The 23,418-nt window shown below is 40.7% G+C and overlaps 1 protein-coding gene across 3 annotated transcripts in view; it reads right to left on the bottom strand.

Moving 5' to 3' along the window:
* The window catches only part of MAP3K15 (mitogen-activated protein kinase kinase kinase 15), a 151,090-nt gene that overhangs the window by 57,595 nt on the left and 70,077 nt on the right, over positions 1 to 23,418 (bottom strand). For all 3 annotated transcript variants that reach the window (XM_064278065.1, XM_064278067.1, XM_064278066.1), the window contains exon 7: positions 4,820 to 4,990. In XM_064278065.1, the coding sequence (XP_064134135.1) occupies positions 4,820 to 4,990 (171 nt within the window). The remainder of the gene's footprint in view (positions 1 to 4,819; positions 4,991 to 23,418) is intronic.

The raw sequence follows: 23,418 nt of genomic DNA on the forward strand, positions 1-23,418 counted from the left end.
ATCTGCTTGTATCCCAAAATGGAGTCACTTTCCTCATATGAAGTGGTATTCCCAAAATCCTGGATCCCAAATAGCTACAAAGAAATGGCATTAAGTGAGGTAAGCTGTGGGGACCTGTTACATTAGGATAAAGAACAAGATACCAAACAGGTAATACCAGTTTTATACCAAAGTATTAATAGTGCCATTTCTTTTTTACTCTCCTCTTTATCGTTTTATATGCAAGTTGTCCCATATTTAAGATAGAGTTCCATTCCTACAACTCTCTTGAAAGTTGGTTCTGACATAAGTCGAATACTTTTTTTTTTAGTTCTCATTATTATTCTTCTATTATCAGTATCTTTATAAATCCAATCTTTAAACATCTGCAAGTAAACATCTAAGGATGATAACACCAGCAAACTAAAGGCTGCAATACTGTAGTACATATTAGTAACATTGAGATGCACCAAAAAAAAAAACACCCAGTCGTAAGCACAGTTTGTCATAACTTGAATACATTGTAATTCAGGGACTACCTGTACATAAAAAGTTTTCCCTCCCTTCCATGAGTAAGTATGAATATTACAATCAGGAAAAAGAACTCAATCAATGGAGTAACGACACAAAAATGTCTTTAAATGGTACCATTCATATCAAAGACTGTCAAAAATGGAGTAATTTTATCACCCATGTGACAACAGGAGAATTCAACACTAAATATTAATTCTGGAAGGAGAAGTTAGGTCAGTTAAAATCTGGTTTTATGAACTCTGGGGTATAGTACAAGAACCCTCAGGTGGACCAGAGGAAGGACAGCAAGGCAGTCCTTCCCACCTCAGGCTTTATGCCACAAGCCAACAAAAGCCCAATCTTTTTTTTTCTCTATATGTATGTTTTGAGGATTTCAAATTCTATATCCTTCTGAATATGTTTTTTTTTTTCATGTGCTTTTAAAACAGTTAAGTCCCTGGGTTATGAATGTCTGACTTGTGGACAGTAAACCCCAAAAAACCAAACTCACTGCCATCAAGTCGATTTTGACTCATAGTGACCCTATAGGGTAGAACAGAACTGCCCTCAAGGAGCGTGTGGTGGATTCGAACCACCAGCCTTTCTGGTTAGCAATCGATCTTTTGGTTAGCACCTATAGTTCTTAACCACTGTACCACCAGAACTCCCCTTTAATGTTATATAAATTTGCCCTAACTTTGAAATGTTTGAACCAACCCCCACCCCACAAAAATTCATCACAATCGCCTTCACTTGCTATACATAAGCAGCTTTTAAATCATTGAAAAGGCTTCTTCAGGTCTTTTCTTGCACTAAAGTAAGGCTAAATAAGAATCACATGCACCTGTTCTGACTCACCCACAAATCTGACTTAAAGACACACTCAGGAACAGATCTCATTCCTAACCCAGGGAGACTCTACTATGAAAAGTTACATTGGGAAGAGGGAAGAAGGGGCTATTTCCCCATGACTTTTATCTGTAAATTAGACAGGCCAGCGTGGGGACAGACAAGATTTGAACTTGGAGTCAAGACTGTAGACCCAACTTTGCTTCTGACCAGCTGTGACCTTGGACTAGCCAGCCACCCACCTCCCTGGACCACATGCTCTACATATATACCTGAGGGTTTGGGTAAGACGGTCCCCAAGGCTTCATTCCGAACCACCATACTCTGCCCAGAAGACTGGGCATCATTTGCTCCTCTACCCACTGCCACTATCTTCTGAAGTGGGTGGAGAAAGACTCCTATGACTTTCTTGAAAGAGCCATAGGCAGTAGTTTCTTGACATAAGGGTTGGACTCTTGGCCACCATGGCGAAAATACAGGTTTCTGTTTTTGTTCTACCAAACATTAGCTTCTTTATCTTCCTTTGCCTCCAACACCCTGAGTGATACTCCTTTACCATGCAGTGTATTAAGTACTACTGGGGATGAAATAGGAACAAAACAAGGTCCCTGTCAGGTCCCTTTAAGAGCCCACACTATGATGGAGGTGGGGATGGATAGGATCCATACACAATTAGTGAAAATACAAGCAAGGGTGTGGAAAGTATCCTAAAACCATGCAAACCAAGTCTAGGGGGATTCACAGAAGAGATCTCTCTAGATATCTCTAGATCAAGTTCTGACTTGAAGTATGCCATGAAGATGGATAGAATTGTGATGTGGGAAGGGAAACCCCAGCCTAAGAAATGGTAACAGCAGAAATGGGAGGTTGAGGAGCTCCTGAGGGAACTTGCACCTTAGTTAGATATATACGGGGTAGTGGGAAATAGAGCTAGAGGTGGGTTGGGGAAAGTTTGCAAAGCACCTTGAATGGCAATATAAGAGTTTGGATTTTTTTATTTAATAGCAGTTGGGGAGCTGTGGTGGATTTTTTTTTAATTGTGCTTCAGGTGAAGGTTAACAGTTCAATTTCTCATTCAAAAATTTATACATATATTGGTTTCTGACATTGGTAGTGGTGGGTTTTTGAGCTTTAGGAAGAGTAAGCTAAAAATCTGTGAAGGATGGACTGAAGAGACAACAAGCAGGGAGCCAACTTGGGATAATGCTACAACATTCCCGGCAAGAAAGTTACAAAAAACAAAAACCCGGGACTAATTGGGGTGGGGTGATGGGAAAGGATTGGCAGGGAGTCAGGGAAGACTCACAGAAGGGTTGGAATGGGGAAATGACTGGATGGGGAGATAAGTGAAAGGAATGTAACATTAACACAAAGCTTAAGCCTTGGAGGCTAAAGGATAGTAGTAAGAAAGCAAGACATTGGAAGCCATAACTTGTAGAGAGGAGGAAATGGCTTCTGCCTTCAACATGTTGAGTCTTACATACCAGCATCATCTTGAGGCAGAACAGGTCAGCAGAAAGGGGACAATGTGGGGCCACAGATGAAGGGAAGAGGTTGAGCTGGAGATCTCAGCTAAGGGTCCCAAGGTGTGGGAATAGCTGGGATAACCAGGGAAGTGTGTGCATGGAAAGAAGACAGAGGGCAGAGTCTCTCATTTGGATGGAAGGAGAAGACACAGAGGACGCATTTAGAATTAAACTAGATTGGGACATCAGTACCAAGAGCTCTCACGATTGAAGTGGATGATGTGGGTTGTTGGTTCTATCTCCAAAATGCATCCAGACTCTGTCTTGTTGTTTTCATTACTACCACCCTGTTCTTCCCTGAATTACTGCAACAGGCCCCTAACTATTCCCTGCTTCCATCCCTGCCCCTGGAGTGAATAGTTTAATGGCCACAAATTCCTCCCATTCCAATAGGCATACACCTTTGAAATGCAAACTTCTTCCCCTCCCACCAGAGATTGAAGCTATTTCCCCACTTTCTTGAATTTGGGCTGGTCTTGGATTGCCTTTGACCAATAGCTTGTGGCAGAGGTGACACTGTGTGACTTCCAGAGCCAAGGCCTCAAGAGGCCTTGCAGTTTCCACCTTCCCTCTCTTAGAATACTGCCTATCTCATAAGTAAGCTGGTCTAGCTGGATGAAAGGCCACATGATGGAGAACCAAGTCAAACCATCAATAGCCAGCACAAGCTGCCAAATGTGTATGGGGCCATCTGGGGCCTTCCAACCCCACTGACACTCCAGCCAACTGCAATTCTAAGACTGAGCCCATGTAAAGCCAGCAGTGGAACTGCCTGGCTAACTGACAGAATCATGGAAAAGATAAACTGTTGTTTAAGCCACTAAGTTTTGGGGTTGTTTGTTATGCAGCAAAAGATAGCTGATATATACCCCCATCAGTTTATTCTTTGCACAACAGTGAGAATATCCTGTTAAACGTATGTCAGGTCTCGTCACTTCTCTGCTCAGCATACTCCAATGCCATTCCACTCAGAGGAAAATAAAAAATCCTTTTTATAGTCTACAGGTCCTTCCTGGTCTTCTCCCCTCCAATTTCCTGTTACTCTCCCCCTTGCTCACTCTTCACCCCTACACACCTCCTCCCTCAGGGTCTTCGTTCTTTTTGTTCCCTCCACAGATAACTGCAAGGCTCTCTTCTTCACCTCCTTCATGTCTTTATTCACCTCCACTGACCACACCATTTAAAACTGCAGACCACCCCTCCTCACCCTCCTTATCCACTCCCTGCTTTACTTTGGCTTCATAACCCTCGCCAGCAGCCGAAAGCCTATGTGTTCCCTTTTTATCCATCTGACTTCCCTTACCAGGTATGTAAGGTCCATGAGATTCATGTCTGTCACGTCTGTATCCCTGTTGCTGGTAGTTTTAGACTCACAGCAACCCCTGTGAAAGAGTAGAACTGCCCCATAGGGTTTCCTAGGCTGTAATCTTTACAGGAGCAGATCGCCAGGTCTTTCTCTGGTGGAGCCACTGGGTAGGTTCAACCAACCAACCTTTCAGTTAGTAGTCGAGTGCTTAATCATCTACACCTCCAAAGCTCCTGGTCTGTACTCCTACTACCTAGAAAACTTTCTAGCACAAGTAGGCCTCCATTAAATGTTTGTTGAATAAATGAATGAATCGACAGCTCACTGGGAAGGTAGTGCCCAAGTGGAGGTGGAAAAAAGTTCTGAAATAGGCAACTGGGAAGGAGTGTGCTGAGCCTCCTCCTTGCCCCCATAAATGAGTGGGCCTGTGAGAAAATGTCAACAGTAGAAAACCCTGTTTCTAATTGGTTCCTCTGTGAAAGGCATTCTGGAAAATTCCATACCACATTTTTTACTTTTTTTTTTTTTCCCTTCACTTGCTGGCAGACGGGCACATACACAGGTAGGAAAAAGACCTGGTCCCTTAGCCCCTGCAACTGTCCTTTGCAGAGAAGGACATGTTACTTGACTAGGGCTGAGAGCTTACCACTCAATGGCACTGTCTCGGCTGGCATAATCTTTATAGTTGGAATCCAAGAAGATGTCTTTGTAGATCCTCCCACACAGGCAGAACATGTCGGGGGCTGGGCGGTCACAGCTCTGCAGAACCTGGAGCATGACCTGAAGAGCCTTCTCACGGTCACCCACATTGCTTCTCCTGAAAGGTGAGTATCACAGTATCACAAACATTAGAATTGAGACACAGGAGTAAGTACACATTCATTCTGCCAAAGAACTGGGTGTAAGGGATGCTGTGCTTTAGCAGGGTAACAAATTCTAAATAATACTACATTTTTAAATGTAGCAACTGCTTAAAAGCCACACCAGTAAGTGTCATACAATTATTCTCAGGTCCCTACTTGATCCTTTCTCTTTAAATGAGACTCGCAACTGTTAAAGGAACAAATTGCCGGAGTTTGTGTTCTTGTGAAAGGCTGGAAATAAATGTTCATTGGTAGCGAGGACTGTTGAGTAAACTCTGATACATCCACCCAACGATAAAACTCTAAGAAGGAATAAGACAACTTTTCCATGACACTACTATGGCATGAGTTCCAGAATATATTGTTTTAAAAAAAAACAGTACTGAATAATGTACACAGAAGGCTACCTTTTTATAAGAAAGGAGGGAGGGCGTTAATACACACATTTGCTTTAATTCATTCAAAATGAAAGGATAAACCAAAAAGTAATAAAAGTGGTTACTGAAGGGTAGAGAGAGGGTGAGGATGTGGTGAAGAGGGCAAGGACAGAAGTTGCACTTCTCAGAACTTGACTCTGAAATGACTTGTTTTACATAATTACAAAAGAAAAGGAAATAAATTTTTAAAAGTGTTCCCTGAAGACACTGGTTGCCTATAAGAATATCACCTGAGTTTGTGGCTGGGGCAAAAAAAAATTGAATGAAGCTATCTATCTGGCTGATGGCTTAACCACAATGGAGTGAAACTATTTCATCTCATTTTAAAGGACAGCAATTTGGCTGTTATTTCCCTAGGAGGATATACCCTAAGGAAAAAAAAAATAAACACAAAGAAATCATAACTTGATTTCAGTAATCCTATCGTTAGTGATAGCATTAGTATTGGTATTTGAATAATTACAATAATATTAGGAACCAGATTTTTCAACATAAAAGAAATACAAATGTAAAATTATAGAAGTAAAAATCCTACAGTGTCTAAATTTGAATTGGAACATCAATATGAAGCCAGGAAATGGTTTCCATTAAATATAGCAAAAAGAAACAAACAAACCTGTTGCCATCAAGTCAATTCTAACTAACAGTGACCCTATGAGACTTGGATTTGAACCGCTGACCTTTTGGATAGCAGACTACGCCACCAGAGCTACTCCCTTAATTATGTATAATTTTCTAGCTGTGAACCAGTAGCAACAAGAACGTCTAAGCCCTGACTGGGGTCTCTAAATATCTTCCGCTAAAAAGAATCAAGGCTCCTTGGAGAAATGGCCAAATAAATGTCTAAGACGATCCTGTGTAACATCTTATTACACTAAGATCATATCAGAAAGACTCATGAGCCAACTTACTTCAGTTTCTGGCCAAAGATGGCACAAGTTTTATATCAAGAAGAATAATGACAACAAAGGATTGAAACACATCAAATATTTTAAAATGATGAGTTCATAATGATTTTAGAAAAACTCACCAGTCATCTTTGGAGGATGCTAAGAAGCCAACTGATAAAGATCAAGCATTTATTCTCCTTTTCCTATACAAACTGCACATCAGAGTAACCACGTTGTTGATGAGGGGAAATTTCTCTTTGTAAAGTACTTGCCCTAATAAGTTAGAAAGTAACTATCACATGGAATTGAAGCTATTTCTGCGGGTCACCCTTCAGCCCACAAATTGGCTTATAAAATAAACAGTATCATCTTTGAGTAATTGGTTCCTATGAAGTACATAATATATAAGACCAAATGGTCAACATTTACCCAAAAGCAAAGGTGAGAAGGCAAAGAGGGGCAGGGAAGCTAGATCAATGGAAACAGAACAAACAGAATGGAAACAATGACAACGTTGACACGCTGTAAAAACTGTAAACAATGACATGGAGCAATTTGTATAAAAATTGTTAAAGATAAATCTAATTTGCTCTGTAAACTTGACATAAAACACAATAAAATATTATTTAAAAGAAAGAGAAAGCAATGATCAAATTCAAACATCATTATTTTGCAACCCCTAATGAAGTAATGGAACCCTGGTGGTTCACAGCAGTTAAGAGCTCTGGCTGCCAACCAAAAGGTTGGCAGTTTGAATCTATCAGCCGCTCCTTGGAAACCCCATGGGGCAGTTCTACCCTGTCCTATACAGTTGCTATGAGTTGGAATTGACCCAACGGCAATGGGGTATTTTTTTTAATGAAGTATGGATCTAAGCAATGATTATCAATGGCTGCTAGCATCAAAAAAGAGAACCCAGATGTAAGTACACACCATCGATTATTAAGTATTCTTTGAAAAAAAAAAAATCAAACCATAATCTCAAATGAGCCTCCAGGTGTAACTACTAACTTGTACGAGGAATAAAAAGACAGAAAACTAATTAAACCACATCAAGAGATATGGTGAGCAAAATCCAGAATGCTGGAAGTTATACAGGACAAAAGCTTCTTCAACAAATAAATCATAAGGAAAACAAAAAAGAAGAAGAGGAAACTTATATACGAAAAACGACAAGAGAGTCATATTAAATAAATGCAATGTACGGATCTTGATCAGATCACAATTCAAAAAAACCAAATGCAAAAAAAAAAGTGTTGGAAAAATTTTGAACACTGACATTTAGAAAGTTTTAGGTACGGTAACATAATTGAAATTATTTTTTTTTAATGTGTTTAACTTTTGGAGACATGTACTGAACTATCTATGGATAAACTGAGATGTTTTTGCTTCATAATAAAGTCAGTGTTGGGGTAATTCAGCATTCAGGTAGCAGATGGGGTATGGAGGAAACAAGGCTGGCCAGTTAATGGTAATTACTGAAGTGGATAAGGAGTCCATTGTACCATTCCCAAAGCCTTGGTGGCACAGTGGTTAAGAGCTACGGCCACTAACCCAAAGGTCAGCAGTTCGAATCCACCAGCCAATCCCTGGAAACCCTATGGGGCAGTTCTACTCCATCCTATACGGTTGCTATGAGTTGAAATCGACTCGATAGCAACAGGTTTGGTTTTTAGTTTTCCACTATGCCCTGCTTTTGACTGTTTGAAATCTTCCGTAATAAAACAAAAGAATAACAGGTACCTACCATCCTGAGTCAACAATTCCACTTCTAGAATCTATAACACAGAAAAAGTTATATACATATCCAAAAATTTTTAAACAGAAATGTTCATTACATCACTATCTGTAAAAGTAAAAATACCCAGGTGACTCAAATCTCCATTAACAGAAGAATGGCAAAATGTACTTTGTAGCAACCAAACTATGGAATACCATGTAACTCTTAAGAGGCAGATACATATATAATTATATAGACAAATGTCTGTAACGTTTCAAGGGAAAAAGCTTGCTGAACTAGATATATAACATGATCACATTCTTTGAAATAAACAGTTTATATATGTTTATGTACACAGACAAAAGTCTGGAGGGGTACATATTAAACTGTTCCAGAAACCATTGCTGTGATTGGTACAATATGGTCCTGTATGTATTTCATGAATACCTATTTCAGTTAACCCCATACATCTCTCAGTTTGTCCTACTGTGGAAGCTTGAGTGTTGCTATGATGCTAGAAGCTATGCCACCAGTATTTCGAATACTAGCAGGGTGACCCATGGTGGACAGGTTTCAGCTGAGCTTCTAGACTAAAGACAAACTAAGAAGAAGGACCTGGCAGTCTACGTCTGAAAAAATTAGCCAATAAAAGCCTTATGAATAGCAGGGAATGTTGTCTGACACAGTACCAGAAGATGAGCCCCTAAAGATAGAAGGCACTCAAGATACAGCTAGGGAAGAGCTGCCTCCTCCAAGTAGAGTTGAACTTAATGATACAGAATGAGTCAAGCTTTCGGGACCTTCATTTGCTGATGTGGCGTGACTCAAAATGAGAAGAGACAGCTGCAAACACCCATTAATAATCGGAACGTGGAATGTACGAAGTATTAATTTAGGAAAATTAGAAATCATAAAAAATGAAATGGAATGCATACGCATCGATATCCTAGGCATTAGTGAGTTGAAATGGACTGGTATTAGCCATTTTGAATTGGACAATCATATGGTCTACTATGTCAGGAATTACAAACTGAAGAGGAATTGCATGGCATTCAGAGTCAAAAAGATATTTCAACATCTATCATGAAGTTCAATGCTGTCAATGATAGGAAAATATGAATACGCCTTTGAGTAAGACCAGCTAATGTGACTAGTACTCGAATTTACTCACCAACCACTAAGGCCATAGAAGAAAAAAATTGAAAAAAATTTTTTTACCAACTTTTGCAGTCTGAAATTGATTGAACATACAATCACCATGCATTCATAATTACTGGTGATTGGAATGCAAAGTTGGAAACAAAGAAGAGGAAAGAGTGGTTGGAAATATGGCCTTGGTGATAGAAACGATGCTGGTGACCACACAATAGAATTTTGCAAGACCAATGAGCTATTCACTGGAAATACCCTTTCTGAACAACATAAAGGGCAACTATATGCGTGGACGACACAGGGTAGACTACACAGGAATCAAATCGACTACATCTGTGGAAAGAGACGGTGGGGAAGCTCCGGATCATCAGTCAGAACAAGTCCAGGAGACAACTCCAAAACAGACCGTCAATTGCTAATGCGCAAGTTCAAGCTGAGAACAAGTCCACGAGAGCCAAAATACAACCTTGAGTATATCCCACCTGAATTTAGATACCAGCTCAAGAATAGATTTGATGCATTGAACACTAGTGACTGAAGACCAGATGACTTATGGAATGACATCAAGGACATCATCCATCAAGAAAGCAAGAGGTCACTGAAAAGACAGGAAAGAAAGAAAACACCAAAATGGATGGCAGAAGAGACTCTGAAAGTTGTGCTTAAATGTAGAATAGCTAAAGCAAAAGGAATCATGAAGTAAGAGAGTTGAAAAAATTTCAATCAGCGGCTTGAGAAGACAAAGTATTAATGTGACATGTACAAAGACCTGGAGTTGGGAGACCAAAAGGGAAGAACACACTTGGCATTCTCAAGCTGAAAGAACTGGAGAAAAAACTCAAGCCTCGAGTTGCAACACTGAAGAATTCTGCAGGGAAAACATTAAATGACTCAGGAAGCATCAGAAGATGGAAGGAATAGTCACTGTACCAAAAAGAATTGTTCAATGTTCAGCCATTTCAGGAGGTAGCAAATGATCAAGAACCGATGGTACTAAAAGAAATGCGAGCTGCGCTGAAGGCACTAGTAAAAAACAGGGCTCCACGAATTGACAGAATACCAACTGAGATGTTTCAACAAACAGATTCACTGCTGGATGTGCTCACTCCTCTATGCCAAGATTTGGAAGACAGCTACCTGGCCAACTGACTGGAAGATATCCATATCCGTGCCCATTCCAAAAAAAAGGTCATCCAAAAGTATGCGGAAATTATCAAACAATATCATTAACATCACACACAAGTAAAATTTTGCCGAGGATAACTCAAAAGCAGCTGCAACAGCCAGAAATTCAAGCCAGATTCAGAGGAGAATGTGGAATGAGGGATATCATTGCTGATGCCAGATGGATCTTGGCTCAGAGCAAAGAATACCAGAAAGGTGTTTACCTGTGTTTTATTGGCTATGAAAGAAAAGGCATTCGACTGTGTGGATCATAACAAATTACGGATAACATTGTGAAGAAGGAAACCCTGGTGTTAAGTACTACGGCTGCTAACCAAGAGGCTGGCACTTCAAATCCGCCAGGCGCTCCTTGGAAACTCAATTGGGCAGTTCTACTCTGTCATGTAGGGGTCGCTATGAGTCAGAATCGACTCGACGGCAGCGGATTTTTGGGATTGTGAAGAATGGGAATTCCAGAACACTTAATTGTGCTCATGAGGAATCAGTACATAGACCAAGAAGCAGTTGTTCCAACAGAACAAGGGGATATTTGCGTGGTTTAAATTCAGGAAAGGTGTGGGTCAGGGTTTTATCCTTTCACCATACTTGTTCAATCTGCATGCTGAGCAAATAATCTGAGAAGCTGGATTAATATGAAGAAGAACGGAGCATCAGAATTCAAGGGAGACTCATTATCAACCTGCGTTATGCAGATGACACAACCTTGCTTGCTGAAAGCAAAGATGACTTGAAGCACTTACTAATGAAGATCAAAGACCACAGCCTTCAGTATGGATAACACCTCAACATGAATACAAAAATCCTCACAACTGAATCAATAAGCAACATCATGATAAATGAAGAAAAGATTGAAGCTGTCAAGGACTGCATTTTACTTGGATCCACAATCAACACCCATGGAAGCACATAGAAGCAGCAGTCAAGAAATCAAAAGACCCATTGTGTTGGGCAAATCTGCTGCAAAAGACCTCTTTAAAGTGTGGAAAAACAAAGATGTCACCTTGAGGACTAAGGTGCCCCTGACCCAAGCCTTGGTGTTTTCAATCACCTCATATGCATGCGAATGCTGGACAATGAATAAGGAAGAACAAAGAACTGATGCCTTTGAATTAGGGTGTTGGTGAAGAATAATGAATATACCATGGACTGCCAGAAGAAGTCTGTCTTGGAAGAAGTACAGGCAGACTGCACCTTAGAAGCGAGGATGGCAAGACTTCATGTCAAGTACTTTGAACATGTTATCAGGACGGACCAGTCACTGGAGAAGGACATAATGCTTGGTAGAGGGTCATTGAAAGAAAAGAAGACCCTCAATGAGATGAATTGACACAGTGGCTGCAATGATGAGCTCAAGCATAGCAATGATTGTGAGGATGGTGCAGAACTGGGCGGTGTTTCATTCTGTTGTACACAGGGTCACTTTGAGTAGGAACTGACTCAATGGCACCTAACAACATTTTAATTAAATGAATGAAGAGATTATTCTTTTTAATTTCTTGGGAATTCTATAACAGGCTCTTTTATGCTTTTTTTTTTTGTTTTAAAAATACATAAATACAACTTTTGCCGATTCAACATTTTTCAGGGTACATTTTAGTGATATCAATATATTAACCACGTTGTACAACCATCACCCATAATCATTGCCAAATTTTCCATCACCATAAATAAAAATGCACTGCTTCCTAAACAATGGCTCCCTCTCTCCCTAGCCCCTGGTAACCTACACTTTCTTTCCCCAGGAAATCTACCTCAAAAAACTACTGACAGAGTAGTAGCTAAAACAGCCTTTCTCAACCAGGGTTTCCTGAGAGAATTAAGCTCTACAGATAATGATTTGCCTATTTGAGGGACTATTTTCTTAATTAACCCAACGATGGTACATAAACAGTCCCATTCTGGATGCTAAGAAACCCAAAACCAAACCCACTGCCGTTGAGCTGATTCTTGTAATGACCCTGTAGGACAAAGAAGAACTGCCTCTTAAGGTTTCCTAGGCTGTAAATCTTTCTTTATGCAAGCTGACTGCCACAATCTTTCTCCTGGGGAGCTTCTGGTGGGTTCAAACTGCCAAGCTATTGGTTAGCAGCCGAGCGCTAGAACCACTGCTCTGCTAAGCTCCTTGGATGTGAGAGAGTTTAATTCATTTTATTCAACGGATGCCTTCAGGCATAGGGCTTAATTTTCTTCTGGAACCCTGGTTGATCTAGGGCTAATCTAGAAACTTGGCAAACTTCAGGGAGCCTGCAATAATTAAGCCTGTATTTCAACTCAGACTGTCCATTTTTCTACCTTGGTCCTGTTCTAATAATAATACATTCGATCTTTTTTCTCTTTGTCTTGTAGAGTCCAATTTACTCAGCCTGAAAACCAGATCTCTTGATGAACAGCATACCCATGATATTCTTTAATTTTTAAGAGCCAACAGATACCAACCAAACTCATTTTACTAAAGCATTTAAATAATTTCTAGAGACTGTGATGAGAAAATGAAAAAGATTAAAACTTTAATAAGGTACAAAATTTCTACATCTCTAATGCGCCAACTTTTGAGGTGTGTGAAACATTCAGTATTCTGCAAAGAATGTACTTAACTCTCTTAAATGCTTAATTATTGACGTGATTTAAGGTTTATCGTAGGTTTTTTTGTTTAGGGATTTTTTTTTTTTGGTCCAGTTACATGTATATTTCCTTAAATTTTTTTTCCATTAATTTCAAACTGAACATTATGACTCAAAACAACAAGTCTTGAGCATGAACAAAACAAAACATAAAAAACGTTTACGGCCATCTAAGATACTCCACTGGTCCCATCCTGTCTGGAGCAAGGGAGAATGAAGAAAACTAAAAACACGAGGGAAAGAGTAGTCCAAGGGACTAATGGACCACAACTTTCACAACTTCCACCAGGCTGAGTCCAGCACGACTAGATGGCATCCGGCTACCACCACCAACTGCTCTGACAGGGATCACAATAGAGGGTCCTGGACAGAGCTGGAGAAAAATATAGAACAAAATTCTAACTCACAAAAAAAAAAAAAGATCAGAATTACTGGCCTGACAGTGACTGGAGAAACCCTGAGAGTATAGCCCCTGGACACCCCTTTTAACTCAGTATTGAAGTCACTCCCAACCCTTCAGCCAAAGATTAGACAGGTCAATAAAACAGAATCAGACTAAAGGGGCACACTAGCCCAGGGGCAAGGATGAGAAGGCAGGAGGGGACAGGAAAGCTGGTAATAGGGAACCCAAGGTCGAGAAGGGAGAATGCTGACCTGTTGTGGGGTTGGCTGCCAACCGATATCGCAAAATAATATGTGTATTAATTGTTTAATGAGAAACTAATTTGCTCAGTATACCTTCATCTAGAGCACAATAAAAAAAATTTGCAAAAATGAAAAGGAAGGAGTAAAAGCCACTTTAAGACGGGTACTAAATAGCTCATCCCTTTAGTGGTTAATAATTAGCTTTCAGATCTGCTTATCATTTTCAGATCCCAAGGTATCCAAGGACAAGCCTATAGATGGATAAAAGCTCTGGTGTTTAATTAGGCAGCAACATCTGTTTCTGGCAATAAGGCCATTCCACAATTAAGAGAAGGAAATGAACTAAGACCCACTAAGACAGTGGGGCGCAACCCTGACTGCATATTAGAATTACCTGGAAAACTTTAAAAATCCTGGGGCCTAGGCTGCATCCAGAACAATTAAATCAGAAATTTCCGGAGATGGGACCCACATGTCAGTGTTTCTTACCCTCGGCAAAGTTTGGGTCATTGCAAAATCCACTGATAAATTCTTAGCCCTCATCTTATTTGATCTGCCAACAGCATTTGACAGTTGGACATGTCTTCCCTTCTTGGATCATTTTCTTCAATTGGCTTGCAGGACATCACAATTTTCTTGGTTTTCCTCCTACCTTAATCTACTTTTCTGGTTGTTATGATGTGGAATAGGTTTCAACAGAGCTCCTAGACTAAGATAGACTAGGAGGAAAGACCTGGTAATCTACTTCTGAAAATTAGCCAATAAATCACAAAGGTGCAGTCCTCAACAATCATGAGGATGGTACAGGATCGGGCAAGCATTTATGTCTGTTGTGCACAGGGCCAACTCGACAACAACTAACAATTCATTACTTTGACCCCCTAGGCACAAATCGTGGACCTTTCCTTCTGAACTACAATAGATCCCTCTATTACATCATCCAGTGTCTTGACTTTTAAAACCATCTATATATATTCTGACGACTACCAAGTTTTTATCTCTAGGCAAGACCTTTCCTCTTAACTCCTGACTCATATCCAACTGCCTTCTCATCATCTTACTTGGATGTCTAATACCTCAAACTTCACAAATTCAAAGCCAAACCAAACTTAACAGGTCATGATCCTCCCTTCACACGTGTTCTCCTCATAGTCTTTCCCCCGTCTTTATTTAATGGCTGGTCCATCCTTCCTGCTGTTCAGACCAAAAACTTTTGGAGTCATGCTTGATTCTAACACCGCTAATCAGCAACTTCGGTCAGCTTTTATTTCAAAACAGATCCCAAATTGCCCCACTCCTCTTAACTTCCAGAATACTGTCCTGGTCCAAGCCATCAACATCTGCTGCTTTCACCTTCACCCCTCTACAATCTATTCTCAACAGAGCAGTCAGAGCAATCCTGCTGAACCATAAGTCAGATCACATTGCTCCTCTACTCAACATTCACCAATGGTTTCCCATCTCAGAGCAAAAGCCAGTTTTCTTACAATGGCCTACAAGGCTCTACAAGATCTAGTTCCCAGTGACTTCTCCAACCTCGTCTCTTAATTTCCAACCCCATGACCTTCTCTGCTCCAGCAGGACAGGCCTCCTTGCTGTTCCCCAAGATAGCTGCCACTGCCCCACCTACAAACCTTTGTACCTGCTGATCCCTCTGCCTGGAATGCTCCTTCCCCATATATTTCCCTCACCTCTTCCTGATCTTTTCTCCATGTCATTTTCTACTAAACGAGTCTTGCCTGAGCACCCAACTTCCTGCCTCTCACTGCTATAATTCTACCCTGTTTCATTACACTTTCCTTATCTATTTATTGTCTCTCCGCTTTAGAATGTAATCTCAAAGAGGGAGGGATTTTGTCTTCTTTTGTTCGCTGCTGTGCCCCAACACTTAGAACTGGATCTGGCACATAGTATGCACTCAACAAGTGTCTGTTAAATTAATGACAAACTGAAGCAGGACTATATGCACTAACATGAAGAGATCTCCAAGTATTTGTTGCTTAGTGAACAAAGAAAACCACAGAATACCTCCTACATAGTTTTATATATATACACACATATATATGTGGAAACCCTGGTGACATAGTGATTAAGGGATACAGCTTCTAACCAAAAGGTTGGCAGTTCGAATCCACCAGGTGCTGCTTGGAAACTCTATGGGGCAGTTCTACTCCGTCCTGTAGGGTCTCTATGAGTCGGAATCGACTCGACGGCAACAGGCTTATGTGCATGTATATATATACATACATGCACATGAATCATTCATATATCTATCTAGATATATATTTTTTAATCAGTAAAGTTTCAATGATTCTTTTTCCCCCCCATGGTGAAAATACATACAATAAAACATAAGCCAAATCAACAGTATCTAAACATATAATTCAGCCGATCCTATAATTTTAAAAGCTTGCAATATTACGTATTTTAACAATATGAAAATCACCTGAAAGGAAATACAACAAACTGATGAGAGCAGTTACTTCTAGAACATGAATGAGACTGGGGGTTAGAGTTAAAAGAGATAACTGCTTTAAACATATTCTTTGTAATTTTTTGCAATAAGAATACACAAACATACTTATGTATTATTTACACAATAAAATGGTAAAGAATAAAACTAGAACACTGCACTGGGAATCATACAGAGCTAAATTCTAGTTATTTCACAGCATTAACCAACCACTTGATTTTGATCAAGTGCCTTTATCCTTTCTACGCTTCAGTTTTTCATCTGAAAAATCTGTCTGCTTACCTCACAGGATTACTATGAGCTACAGGTCTGCTAGAGCATTGATTTGCCACTAACTACCCTGTCTGCCTGCCCATCTTTTGTATTCTGTTGTGTGACTATAAGAGGAAGTTCATAGGGTGGGAGATGGACATGGGCCCAACTCCTAAGACAGCTCTCAGCATTAATGAGCAGAAGGTCTCATTAGACAAGTGTCCTTTGTAGAACAATCTCTGCCTTGGGTCACCCATCAAAAGCCTTTGAAGAATGAATGGATAAACAAAATGTGGTATAAAGGAATATCCAGCAATTTAAAAAATAAAACCAGTTGCCACAGAGTTGATTCTGACTCCTAAACATAGCACCCCTATAGGATGAAGTAGAACTGCCGGATAGGGTTTCCAAGGCTGTAATCTTTACAGAAGCAGACTGCCACATCCTTCTCCTGCATAGAGCCTGGTAGGTTCAAACTGGATATTTTGGTTAGAAGTTGAGGGTTTAACCACTGCGTCACCAGGGCTCCTTATTCAGCCATAAAGAAATATAAGGTCCTGATACATTCTATAACACAAATGAACCTTAAAAAGATTATGCTGAGAGGATAGAGCTAATATGGCACCCTAGTCAGACGCAACATCCCGTCCCTCTGCAGAGAAGACCCAAAAAAACCAAGTAAAACAGATACAAACGTCAATCCTGGAACCCTAAGCATCAAATGAAGGGATAAAGAGCTAGAGAAGGTACCAAATGGAAGAAAAAACTGACAGAAAACAGAGAACAGGGAGAGATAAGGAGGTCCCTGCCACTAATACGGCACAGGGCCGCCATCTTAAAGCACAGTAAGCAACAGCCCCAGACAAGGAGTACTGGAAGGCAAATTTACAGAGGTCCTAATAGGAGACAGAGGACCTGGTAACCGAAGAAACACGCTTTCCCACCCCTTACCTTTCTGGTGAGTAGAAGCAAGAACCCCGGCCCCATTCTGGCAATGCCTACTGCCAGGGTCCACAATATGAATTTCCCCCAGCCCACTTTCTTCCCCTCCTGCCACATGGCTTTTTTTTTTCTTTAATGTTCCTTTTCTTTCTCCCTCCCACCTATTCCCGTATGCCACCTCTGCCCCCTTCCTTCCAGCCACCAACCTGCTGCCACTCCGAGTCCACACTGTGCCCACCCGCCAGCTCAAGCCACACGAAAATTTTTTTCTTTCTCCTTCCCACCTAGTCTCGTACACCACTCCCCCCATCCCATCAGCCCTGGCCACACTGTCACAGCTAGAGCATCCCCGGCACTCAGGCCTACTGCCACACCAGGTCCATACCACACCTCCCCTTCTGCCACTCAACTAGCTGCAGAACAATGGGAAGCAAGCCCATACCACTCCCCAGTTGACACCCCCAACAATCTGATGGGGGCTGTGAACACCTACACCACTGGACCATATCATGAAGCAGACAATGCCTACCCAGTCCACCCTCAGCCACCAAGCCAAACCAACATATGGCAGAGAGGGCTTGCCGTGCCTACTTTTGCCTTACCCACCCAGACGAGGTGGTGAATGTTATCACGCCCACAGACAAGCAGGTAGCAAAGCACAACTGGACAGCCAGGCTGACATTTCAAAACAAAACAGAAAAGCAGGTCGAAATAAACATACAATTCAATGAATAAAGAAAATAATACCTCAAGTCTTGGAGACAGCAGACAATATCAAAACAAATTTTAAAAAAGGAAGATAAGATGGCTCCAGCAAGCAATCAAAATAAAAAATCTGATAACCTTCCGGTAGAAGAAAAGACAGTGGAAAAACCTTGTATGGAACCCTAATATTTAGGGCTCTCTAAGAGATTTTTTTTTCTAAGAGATTAGGAAAGAGATCAAGAAAACACAGATAAAACCAAGGGAAAAAAAGATAAAATCATGGAAAATAGAGAAAACGAATAAAAAATCAAGGAAAACACAGGGCAACAGAAGGGTTTAGGAAAATACAAAAACAAAACATGGAGATTAAATATACGAGTAGAAATTATACAAAAACAGCAACCAGAAATCCAAAACATAAACAACAGAATTCCATTCAGAAATGGACAAAGCAATACAAGATTTTAGCAGCAAACTTGAAATAGTGGAAGACAGAATCATCATGATTGAAGACAAATCCATGGATGACACTTTGTATAAAGAAAAATCACAGGAAAGAAAAAAAAAAACCTAAGCATTACGTGGTACACAACTAAAAGCAAAAATTTCCATGTCATCAGTTCCAGAACAGGGGGAGAAACAGAAAACAGAGAAGATTGATAAAGATTTGCTGGCAGAAAACTTCCCGTATGTCCTAAAAGATGAAAAGTGACCATCCAAGAAACTCAGCGAACTTCTTATAGGACAGACCCCAAGAGAAAGTCACCAAGACATATTATAATCACACTGGCCAACATCAAAGACAAAGAAAGAATCCTGAGAGCAGCTCCAGAAGAAAAATTTACTTACAAAGGGGAAACAAAAAGACTAAGCTCTGATTACTTGGCAGAAACTATGCAGGCAAGTATGCAATGGGAAGACATACCTAAGACTTTAAAAAAAACTACAACCAAGAATAATATATCCTGCAAAACTCTTAAATACAATGGCAAATTCAGGACATTTCCAAATAAAACAGAAATTAAGGGAATTAATAAAAACCAAACCATTATATAATGATTAAAGGGACCATCTACCAAGAAAACATAACATTAATAAATATCTATATACACAACGACAGAGCTTCCAAATACTTACAAGAAACTCTACAAATGGATGCCCATCTGTAAAAAAAAGAAACAGAACTCATATCTCACATTATACACAAAAACTAATTGAAATGAATCAAGGACCTAAATATACAACCTAAAATGATAAAGATCATGGAAGAAAAAGTAAGTACAACAATAAGGGCCCTAATACGCAGCATAAAGAGAATATAAACCACAACTAACAATTCACAAACATTAGAAGAGAAACTAGATAGCCTCCTAAAAATTAAACATGCTCATCAAAAGACTTCAACAACAAAGTAAAAAGTGAACCTACAAACAGGGAAAAAATTTTTTTGGCTACAACATATCTGAAAAGGGTCTAATCTCCAAAATCTATAGAAAACTTCAACACCTCAACAACAAAAAAAGACAAATAATCCAATTAAAAAATAAGCAAAGGATATGAACAGATACTTTACCAAAGAAGACGTTTAGGCACTAACAGACCCATGAGGAAAAGCTTGTGATCATAAGCCATTAAAGAAATACAAATCAAAACTACAATGAGATATTATGTCGCCCAGACATTCTGACAGAAATCAAAAGAACAGAAAATTACAAATGCTGGAGAGGTTGCAGGGAGACTGGAACTCTTATGCACTGCTGATGTGAATGTAAAATGATACAACCACTACTGAAAACGATATGGCACCTCCTTAAAAAGCTAGAAAGAGAAATACCATACAATCCAGCAATCCCACTCCTAGGATCATATCCTAGAGAAATAGGAGTCTAAACACGAACGGACATATGCGCACCCATGTTGACTGCAGCATTATTCACAATAGCAAAGAGAAGGAAACAATGGAAGTGCCCATCAACAGACAAATGGATAAACAAATTGTGGTACATACACACAATGCAATAAGACACAAAAATAAAGAACAATGACCAATCCTCAAAACATCTCACAGCATGGATGAATATAGAGAGCATTATGCTGAGTGAAATAAGTAAATCACAAAAAGACAAACATTGTGTGAGACCACAGCTGTAAAAACTCCAGAAAAGGTTTATGCACAGAAAGAAACAATCTTTGATGGTTAGTTACAAGGGACAGAAGACGTGGGTAGGGGCAATCGCTAGATATTAGACAAGTGGTAACTTTGGTGAAGGGAAAGACAACACAAAATATAGGGCAAGTCAGCACAACCTGGTCAAGGCAAAGTCATAGAAGCTTCGTAGACACATCTAAACACTGTGACACACCAAGTTACTGGGGTTGAGGGCTGAAGATCATCTAGGTCAACTGATATACTTCATAAAGACAATGTTCTACATCCTACTCAGGTGAGTAGTTTCTGGGGTCTTAAAAGCTTGCAAGCAGCCATCTAAGATACATCTATTGGTCTCAGCCCATGTGGAGCAAAGAAAAATGAAGAAAACCAAAGACACAAGGAAAATATTAGTCCAGAGGGCTAATGGACCACATGAACCACAGCCTCTATCAGCCTGAGCCAAGAAGAATTAGATGGTGCCCAACTACCGCCACCTACCACTTTGACCAAGATCACAATAGAGGGTCCCACATAGAGCAGGAGAAAAATGGTACCTGACTACCATCACCAACTGCTCTCACAGGGATCACAATAGAGGGTCCTGGACAGAGTGGGAGAAAAGTGTAGAACAAAATTCAAATTCACAAAAAAGGACCAGACTTACTGGTCTGATAGAGACTGACGAACCCCTGAGACTATGGTCCCTGGACACCCTGCTAACTCAGAACTTCAGCCACTCCCAAAGTCCACCTTTCAGCCAAAGATTAGACAGACCTATAAAACAATGATACACGTGTGGAACGTGCTTCTCAGTTCAATCAAGTATACAGGACCAGATGGGCAACACCTGCCCAAAAGCAAAGACAAGGAGGCAGGAAGGGACAGGAAAACTGGTCAAGCGGACACAGAAACCCGGGAGGAAAGGGAAAAAGTACTAACACACTGCAGGGATTGCAACCAGGGTCACAAAACAATTTGTGTATGAATTTTTGAATTAAAAACTAATTTGCACTGAACTGTCACTTAAAACAATCACATCCCCCAAAAAGAAAAACGAAAAACAGACCAGACTTACTGCTCTGATAGAGACTGGAGGAAATCTGAGACTATGGCCCCTGGACACTTTGCTAACTCAGAAGTAAAGCAATTCCTGAAGCCTACCTTTCGGCCAAAGATTAGACAGGCCTAAAAAAACATATAATAACACACGTGAGGAACGTGCTTCTTAGTTCAATTAAGTCTATGAGACCAGATGGACACCTGCCCAAATGCAAAGGCAAGAAGTCAGGAAGGAACAGGAAAACGGGACACAAGGACACAGGAACCCGGGGTGGAAAGGGGGAGAGTGCCGACACATTGTGGGGATTGCAACCAATGTCACAAAACAATTTGTGTATAAATATTTGAGTGAGAAATAAACTTGAACCGTAAACTTTCCCTAAAGCACAATAAACAAATTATGCTGAGGGAAATAAATCAGACATAAAAGGACAAATATTGCATGATCTCACTTATAGGAAATATTTAGAATAGATAAATTCATAGGCAGAATGTAGATTAGAGTTTACCAGGGGCTGGGGCATAGGGAAATGGGGAACTATTGCTTAATGAACTCAGAATTTCTCTTTGGGGTGATGAAAACATTTTAGAAATATACCCGGTCATCACTTATCAACAGGGTTAGGTTCCAAAGACCAGGTCATTACATGAAGAGGGTCGTTATGCAAAAAGGGAAGTTATTTTTGTTTATTTTCACACCATCCATTTGTCAGATTCTTTTATTTAGAAAACATGATCATAGAAATAATTGCAGCTAAGATTTACTCATGTGCTCATCACTGTGATTAGTCCAGTTAGATTATTCCTCTGGAGGAGGCGAGGAGAAGACAAAGCTGGAGGCTGTGTGACTAGTGGGCCCACAGCTTAATCATTTCATCTTTCTGAGCTGGGTCAGAGATTCCCTCACAGCACTGGCTCCAGGGCTCCACCCCCACCCCCAAAAGCCCTGAGTTTCCTATCCAAGAGCCTGCTCTGCCCTCTGGGCCTGGCCAGTGACCAAGAGGTGTGGGTGGGGCTTCTTGCCAGGGTCTTGGGAGCACCTGGCTCCTCAGGAGGTGGAGGCTTCAGGTCCAGTTCAGCTCATTTTTGGATGTCATTAAACTTGCACACATTTTTTCCAAGCATCCTCTTCAATGACTCTTTCCTTCCAGCCTTCCCAACCCCCCAGCAATTTTGAGCTACAGGGCTTCAGGATGCATAGGAGCTGGGAGCCCAGAACAGGCAGGCATCCAGTGGCTCGATTCTGCCTGCGTACATCCACCACGACAGGACGCCATGGCCATGGAGGAGGCTGCCCTATGGCAGCTGGACACAGTGACTCCACCAGGCAGCAAGGCCCAGCTTCCCAGAGGCCTCCAAGAGACCCTCCTTGAGAGAGCGGATGCTCCACAACTGTCATCACCATGCCAGCTGCCTTGTTAATGAGCAAAATAGTGGGATGGTACTTTTTTTTTTTTACTGTTTTTGTAAATGAGAAATGTCGGATGAGATGTTAAGTGAGAAGTAGGTGTGTTATCATAGTGATGGTTGCACGGCACTGTGAATGTAGTTAATGCCACTGAAATGTACACTTAAAATGATTTAAGCGACAAATGTTATAGGTGTATTTTACCACAATAAAATTAAAACAAAAAATAATCTGCTTCCAGTTAGGATGCAGAAGACTGTGGAAGACTTTCACTCTTATGGTAACAAAACCCCAAAGACATAAAAACCATACTGAATGGAAAGTCGCATTTCAGAGAAAAATAAGCATTTCTGAGGTGACCAGAGAGCCATGACAGCAGCTTCACCACAGTTCAGGCTCCTTCCAGGTGATTCTGACTCCTGGTTCAGGTAATATCACCTCTTCCTTGGGTCTCTCCAGTCAAGGGGTGGTAAGCAGCTTCCTGCTGATGCTACTTCCTGGGCTGCCTCTCAGTTTCCTGTTTGGTTTCTCAGCTCTTCCACTGCCTGTATAACCATTTTTCTGTATCCAGCTCCCTCTATTTTAAAGACTTAGAGTGGTTTCTGTTTCTTGATGGGACGCTGACAGATATACACCTGCCACAAGACAGCAGGTGCCCTACACTGGCCAGATGCTTCATATTTACATAAAGAGATAGAACAATTAGAGTCAAGCTGGGTTTTAGTGTGAACAATGCCCAGG

Source organism: Loxodonta africana, chromosome X (genome assembly GCF_030014295.1).
Source record: "Loxodonta africana isolate mLoxAfr1 chromosome X, mLoxAfr1.hap2, whole genome shotgun sequence".
NCBI lineage: Eukaryota > Metazoa > Chordata > Mammalia > Proboscidea > Elephantidae > Loxodonta > Loxodonta africana.